This window comes from Herpailurus yagouaroundi, unplaced genomic scaffold, assembly GCF_014898765.1.
Source record: "Herpailurus yagouaroundi ecotype Mexico unplaced genomic scaffold, PumYag 206, whole genome shotgun sequence".
NCBI classification, from domain to species: Eukaryota; Metazoa; Chordata; class Mammalia; order Carnivora; family Felidae; genus Herpailurus; species Herpailurus yagouaroundi.
In genome coordinates this window covers 9,497,198-9,504,545 of record NW_024412437.1, presented here as the reverse complement: position 1 = coordinate 9,504,545, position 7,348 = coordinate 9,497,198, and the positions used below count along the sequence as shown (strand labels likewise).

The 7,348-nt window shown below is 54.2% G+C and overlaps 1 protein-coding gene across 1 annotated transcript; it reads right to left on the bottom strand.

Annotated features, from left to right (window-relative positions):
- Positions 1-2,186: 2,186 nt before the first annotated feature.
- Positions 2,187-7,005, bottom strand: RPL38 (ribosomal protein L38). Its single transcript, XM_040452280.1, has 5 exons — positions 6,910-7,005; positions 6,679-6,717; positions 6,443-6,503; positions 2,970-3,092; positions 2,187-2,261 (listed from the first exon to the last, which is right to left on the bottom strand). The coding sequence occupies exons 2-5, from the start codon at positions 6,679-6,681 to the stop codon at positions 2,236-2,238; spliced, it is 213 nt and encodes a 70-aa protein (XP_040308214.1). The 5' UTR covers positions 6,682-6,717; positions 6,910-7,005; the 3' UTR covers positions 2,187-2,235.
- Between the last annotated feature and the right edge of the window lie 343 nt (positions 7,006-7,348).

The following is a 7,348-nucleotide window of genomic DNA, read 5'->3' as shown; positions in this document are numbered from 1 at the left end:
CAACTGCGATCCTTCTAGCTTCTTCTCCAGGGGCCTGCTGACCTAGGCAGGCTAGCCTGTGAAGCAAAACCGCAGAACAGGAACAGGAACTCTTCATGGAGTTGACGTGAGAACAGCCCCCGCGCCCATTCCAAGCCGGCAGCCGTGGCCCGCACCTGGCCGTTCATCTGCTGTGCAACACGAATGGGCTCACCCGAGCCTACAAGCTGACCTCAGCGACGCAGCGGGTGACCCTGGCCACCCGAGGGCTTGGAACACACCTAGGCCTCAATGCAGCCGAATGAGAATCTCTGCAGTTGGCCTTGGCCATCATGGCGAATTTAGAAAAAGTGCCCCAAATGGCTCTGAGGCAAAACCCAGCGCGGAGATCCACGGCAGGAAAGGGTGCCTCCTCTAGACTCCGAGCCCAGACAAATGCCCACGGGGCTGGTCTCCTAGGAGCTGGGGCTGGTCTCTGGACAATGTGCTGGGACAAAGGGAGCCCAAGTGGCAAGCCCGCCCTCTTCCTGGGAATCTCGAACACCCGAAGATTGGAGAAGACTGGAAGCCACGGAAGGTGCTCCATTCTGGGTTGGTCAATGACCACGGAGCGCCTGTGGACCCCTCCTGGAAGAAACCCGCTCACGACTAGACTCAAGAACTCCCTTACGGCTTTAGAGTTTCTATAGGGAAAAGGAAAAAAAAAAAAAATTAATGAATTCAGGCACTTAGCTGCTTGGGAATGGATTTGATCTGGTCAACCAACTCGAGACACTAGGCACTGGAGACCGCTCATTTGCTGTAGCGTGTCGCCACCTTGTGGCCCATCCAGATATGGCCCTCATTCATCTCAAAATGGCCAGGTGCCAGATAGGGTCCCAAACCTTTTACTATTTGCTCCTTTCCCCTTACAATAAACCACGGAAGCGTCAATAGTTATTTGCCTTAACGATATGGAAACTCAGGCAACGCTGGGAAAGGCGGTCTCGCAAACCCCACGCAGCCCTGAATGGGCCTTGCACACGGGAGCCCACACAACTTGTACCAGGGACCTCGCGTGGAGGCACTTTGCTGGTCGGCCTCCATGTTTTTTCTGCTTGAAATATGTGCATCCTACAGCACCTGCCCAACCCCACTGTCCTGAGAGGGGAGGGGATCCTCGGAGGCTCACTGCCCTGCAGTGGCACAGGGAGACACCTGCTGACCACAGGACACTGCCGCCTACTATCAAAGCCATCTCCCGGTCTCTTCTCTGAAAGCACAGTCCTATCCCCGTTGGACTTGTCCACGGTGACTGTGAGATCGAGGTGCAGTGGACAGACAGGTTTGCAGTTCCCTGGGACTGGTTACCAGCACACGGTGCTCAGTGAGGCGATTTCTCAAGATCACGCTAATTGGCAAGTGGTAGAACTTGGGATTTAATCCCCAAGGAGCCCAGGCTGGCTGGGGCCTGCACTGCTTACGCTGGGAATACCCTTACAGGCCTGTCTGAGCAGTGGGCCCCATTCATGGCCCCCCACCCCTGTGAACTCGATGTGCACCCCACTGCCGTAAGGCCCAGGGTCAGATCTTTGCGGCAGGAACCCCGGCTCCTCCCCTCTAACCATCAACTGGGTTTATCAGACTGTCTTTCAGTCCCAGGATCTTGTTTCCTGTTCCCTCTTCCCTGGAAAGCTTGGCCCATTTCATAGACTAACATTCCTCTGTTCGCGGCAACGATCTCATCACACCCCCAACGTGCTTCCTTTCCGCTCCACTTTACCCTGAGCGGGAGCACTTCGGAAACAAGTGTTTCAGTCTCATGAAAGCCTCATGCCTACCCTGCGTCGAGGGAGACCTTCCACAGCACCAGTGGATCTGAACGCAGCCCTGCTGGGAAGATGGGCCGGCTCCGCACTTCTAAGACGGCTAATCAACTCCACCTTGTAACCACCATTTTCATTATCAGGAAGCTCACTTTACCCAAATGACTTCTAAATCCCACGAGGGCACGCTGGCTTACTTCCACAAATACCTGGCTCTTCCGTCTATTTCCATCTATTTATTTTCAAACTTAGGCTAAAAAGAGGATGGTTCTATTCGTCCACTGGGATCACGGCCAAGGATGAGGGACACCAAGTAGGTAGCAACCGGGACCCCCCAGCCTGTTCCCACCAAGACCTGTGACCAAGTAATATTTCCCTTCCTGCCCTCAAAGACAAAGGACGTTTTAGGAATTTTTAAAACTTTAATACAGTTCCAATCAGTGTGCCAGGTTCATTTCAGCTCCTTTACTGCCAAACCTAGGAGAAAAGAGATACAGAAGTGAGCCACCCAAAACATACATTGTATTTTGAGTTACTCTGGCTTGTCTGGATTTTGTACTTAAAACTAAGGAGGGTTAACAAAACTCAGAAATTAAGCATACCGAGGTGGTTCTGCTTAAAATAATAGTGTTTGACGACGATGGTAATAATAATAATAAATAAAACACACTCCTCACAGCCTCCATGAAGAAGTCTCAAGAGGTGCTTACAAAGCTAGGCCCTATCGGTTAACTTCTCACGGTCAACAGGCAGACTTTGGGAGCACTGTGCTCCGGGCCGTGTCCCCCATGGCCCTCGGTCCTCCCACCAGCAGGAAGGGCCCTGTCCAACCTATGCTCACGGCCTATAGCAGTTAGTTTCCCGACCTGCACCACTGGTACCATAGCCACCTTGCAGGGCTGTGGGGAGAACGGACCAGTGCCCCACACTCCGTTAGCAAAGCACGAACGGGAACAAAACAAACTGCCCTCTGGCCAAGGAAACGATTCCTGGTATGGGATGGACACTGGGGACCACGACCATTCACTCCTTGCACGACCAACAGCAAAAGCAGATACTTAGGACAAGCCACACGTGCACTTTCCTAAATCTGGGGACAACTCAAGGAACAAGATGGAGACACGTGCACCTTCCACATTTCTGGTCTTACCCCCCCACCCCCCAGCCGATTCCAAACTCACTCACCTGGGGGCAGGGACTGCTTCAGTTTCTCTGCCTTCTCTTTGTCTGTGATGACCAAAGTGTAAAGGTATCTGCTGCATCGGACTTTGAACTTCACATTATCCTTATTTTTCTTGATCTTGACGGCTACCAAACAGACCAGAATGAGCAATTAAAAACTGTGTCACAGAAAAGAGATGTCATGCGGCGCACCTGCTTTGTATTTATGCAGAAAGGGGCACTCTGGACTGCAACCACGGACAGGGCTGTGCTCTCCTCCCTGTACCGTGCCTCTGCTGAAAGAGAAAACAAGAGGTCCTCTAAGACTTCAGTATTTAAAAAGTTGTCAGAAGCCTGTATTTCCCGGGGCACCTGGGTGACTCAGCCGGTTAAGCGTCCCAGCTCTTGACTCTGGCTCTCATGATCTCAGGTTCACGAGATTGAACCCTGTGGGCTCTGCACTAAGCGGGGAGGCTGCTTGGGATTCTGTCCCTCCCTCTTGTACCCAGGAGCACTCTCTCTCTCTCTCTCTCAAAACAAAAGCCACTACATTTCCCTTCAGTTCCCTTCCAGAGAGGACATCCCCTGGGCCAATGGGAACTGCTTGCTTCAGGATCCCATCACCTACACAGTGAGTTACATGCTAAAGCTTTTCTTAAATTCATGAAACTCCTTTTCCGGCCTCTTTCCTACTGCCAAATTCTCTCCCAGGACCAGAGCACAGACAACAAAGAGTCCCAGGTGTAACTCAAACTCAGCGCTGCAAGGTCTAAGTTTTGTGGTCTGTGGATGGCGTGGTCTGCTCTGGAGGCCACTCACTTCCCCGTATGTTACGGCCATTTCACATGCCCATCAAAACTCCCCACCGTAACTTTAGAAACAGCCCAGACTCTCCCCAGAATTCGTTATTATCGTTTCAGCGGATTATCAGTATCAATCAGGAGTCCGCTGGCTGGGGACTGCACAGGGCTCTGGCGTCTCAGCCCCATACCTGACCTTACACAAGCACTCAGCCCCCGCAGAAGCAGCGCAAGATTCACTCGGACTCACCACCCACAACTCCGTCTCTGCCAGTAACTGCCGGAGAAGTAAGACATGGCACAGGAAGAAGCCCTTCAGCCCTCCCAAGGCAGTGGCCGCCTCAGCTTAGGTTTCAGTAAATCCAGAAAACTGGGTATTCATTCAAACCAACCTATTTTGCTACCTTAACGTCCCCTTTAAAGCGCAGGCACCGCACTGCCCCTAGCAGCTGCTGTATGGCTACACATTAGGCTCAACGTGTGCGGGGAAGACCCGTGCATCTCTTAAAGAAGAGACGTTTACTCAACATCATCAGAGTGTGCGCAAGTTCCGTTCTGGGCCCCGTCCTGCACCCCGAAGGACCGAGAGCAGAAACAGGAGACTTTATGCCTCCTTTGTGTCCAAGGCAACAGCATTCAAAACAGCCAGATGACACACCGAATGCCCACTGACAGACGAAGAAACCAAATGGGGCACGTCCGTACGAGTATTCAGCCTTAAAAAGCCAATTCTGACAAACGCGACGACGTGGATGAGCCACGAAGACCCTACGCTACACGAAGCAAGCCAGTCACAAGAGGACAAACACCGCTGATTTCACCTACAGGAGGAATCTAGAACAGTCCACGAAGCAGGCAGAATGGTGGCTGCCAGCGACTGGAGGGAGAGGACGGGGAGTTACTGTTTCAAGAGCGTAGTTTCAGTCTTACAAGATCAAGAGTTCTGAAGATGCAGCGAGCACGTTCTCCGGGCCAGTGAACTACACACTTAAAAGCAGGTTTTAGGGGAGCGCCTGGCTGGGTCGTTCGGTTGAGTGTCTGACTCTTGATTTGGGCTCAGGCCATGATCTCATGGTTCTTGACATCAAGCCCTGCATCAGGCTCTGCACAGACAGCTCAGAGCCTCCTTGGGATTGTCTCTCTCTGCCCCGCCCCCACTCGTGCGTAAGCTTGCTCTCCAAGTAACTAAATAACCTTAAAAAAAAAAGTAAATATAAGCTTTATATTACACATATTTATAAATTCAGTTTTTAAAAAATGTACTGAACCGACACTGAACACCCTATTATGTCTGCAGGGCAGCAACCCCGACCTCACAGGCCACAGGAAAACCACGCTCCCAAATTAAAACGCAAACCAATCTGACGGATTTGGGGCCGTTTCTTCAACATGCTGAGGTCTCTAAAGGACCCTTTGATGTGATCCTTGCACCAATCCCACGGGACAGATGCTATTGTCCCATCTTCAACTGAAGGAAAGGGGGGTGCTGTGTCTAATCTGCTGAGGACGGCCACTTACCAACAGAGCTGGGATGCGACTCAGGCAGGCAGTGTGACCACTCCTGGTCTGAACGAAACTGTCAAGACAACCTCTCTAAGCACGACAGCACACGACACACACGCTGTCACCTGCGGTCCCCAGAACCACCAGACAGACATCCCCACCAGATGCTACTTGTTCCCACAGACGGCCACCATCTCAAGAAGTACCAGAGGCGCAAAGGTAACAAGGACACAGATGGGACCCCCCTCCCCCAACACTGTGAACCCACGTGCACTTCCATCCCTCCAAGGACAGAGCACCAGACAGGACAACCAGGTCCTGAACCACGTCAACAGGTCAGCAGGACGCCAGGCCACGTTCAGAGCATCTCACGTTCTCTTAATGACACGTCTGAGTGGAAAAGGAAGCTTTAAGGAGTATTTGATGTAGCAGGAAGACGACTCTGGGCTAAAAAACAAACAACCCCCCCCCCAATAAAAAACCCCAAGGGGGCTCCTGGGTGGCGGCTGAGCGGCCACCAAAGGCTCAAGTCATGATCCCAGGGTCATGAGAGCGAACCCCGAGTTGGGCTCTGTGCTCAGCGTGGAGCCTGCTTAAGATTCGCTCTTCTTCGCTCGCTCTAAATATAAAGCACCCTCCCTCCAAGGTACGAACTCAACATCTACCCCGCGTTAAGCACAAGCCCCCAAACCTCCGGCGCGACAACAAAGCGAGAACGGAACTCCCTCCCACGCGTGGTGCGAACGCCGAGAACTGGGCACCCGGGCCGCGACCTCACCAATCCGAAGCTTGCTGTTGTAGCTTTCGGACGCACCGCTTCCTTTCCCTGCTTTACACGCCGGGAAACCAAGTCCGACGACTTCGTGCGGTTCCCTGGGCGCGGGGCCAGGACCCTGACCGCCGCGGGCCCCCAGCCCAACGTGCCGCGCTGGAGTCAGGGTCCGGAAACCCGCCTTTCCCGACCTCCACCCAGCAAGGCTTCTGCTCGGAACGCACACCTTGTTCTGAACTAAGCACGGCTCTGAAAGCGTTCGCCATCAGGCAGAGCAGGGAACGCACTGCCCAACGAGGTCTTCCTTCGGAAAGCACGCCAGAACCGCCGCTCCCCGGCGGCCGGGCGCTCGGGGTAGGGGCCGCCCCGCGAGCCCGCCCGCCCCCGCTCGCTCCTCCCGCCCGGTCAGGGAGACCACTTACACTTGGCATCCTTTCGCCTGGCCGTGAGCAGAAAGTCCTTGATTTCTTCAATCTTGCGAGGCTGCAACACAAACGGGCAATGAGCTGCACAGACACGCTTTTTCTGGGTGTGACTTAACCATCGCCACCAGTCCCTGGCGGGGATCGGAAACCCCTGCTCAGGCGCTCCCGCCCGCCCGCCCGCCCCGGGGGCCCCGCCGCCTCCCCGGGGAGGTCCCGGCAGGGGCCGTACTCACCATGGTTACGAGGGACGCAGGCGAGCGCGCGGCAGGCAGCTGCGGAGAAGACCAGCGTTAGCGTCAACGGGGCGCGGGGAGGCGCGACGACCCCCGCTTCTCTCCCCCACCCCGAAATGCCGACCCCGTCGCACTCCATCCTCCTCCCCCGCACCCTCGATCCACACCCGGGTTCCTCAGCTCTCCCCCGGTCGTGGATTACCCCGGATTACCCGCCAGAGCCCCGCTTACCGCCCAGGAGACACTCGCGGCGAGCAGCAAGAAGGGAGGCCGGAAAAGAGCGAGACTTCCGCTTCCTGGCAGTTAAACCCTCCCCCGAAGGAAACTGGGTACGGTGTCTGCAAAGGGTCAAGAATTACATAGGCGTTGTCCTTCCCGTCGCAGCACCTCTGCCCCCTTCTGGCCTATATTAATAGTGCAGATCGAGGAATAAAGTGGGCCGCCCCCCTCCTCCCTTCACTCTCTTTACCTTCCCCATCCGCAGTCCCCCACCTAGGCTTTGTTAGGCTTTCTTTCAGATCCGGTTGAAAGACCGGACACTTATTATCGACTACTTTCATTCGATCTGTGCGTTGGGCATCTACGCAGAGATTTTCCTATTTAAGTAAGGGGATCCTCTTATGTACATTTTAGAACTTTCTAGGGATTTCTCACATTTCTGTCTGATCGC

Bases quoted from the DNA above. Each gene is read 5' to 3' on its own strand.
- RPL38 (XM_040452280.1), bottom strand. The intron at 3,093-6,442 runs GTAAGTGGTCTC...TCTGTTTGGTAG, and splicing joins CAGGCGAAAGGATGCCAAGT to CCGTCAAGATCAAGAAAAAT. The intron at 2,262-2,969 runs GTGAGTGAGTTT...CTTTTCTCCTAG, and splicing joins GAAGCAGTCCCTGCCCCCAG to GTTTGGCAGTAAAGGAGCTG.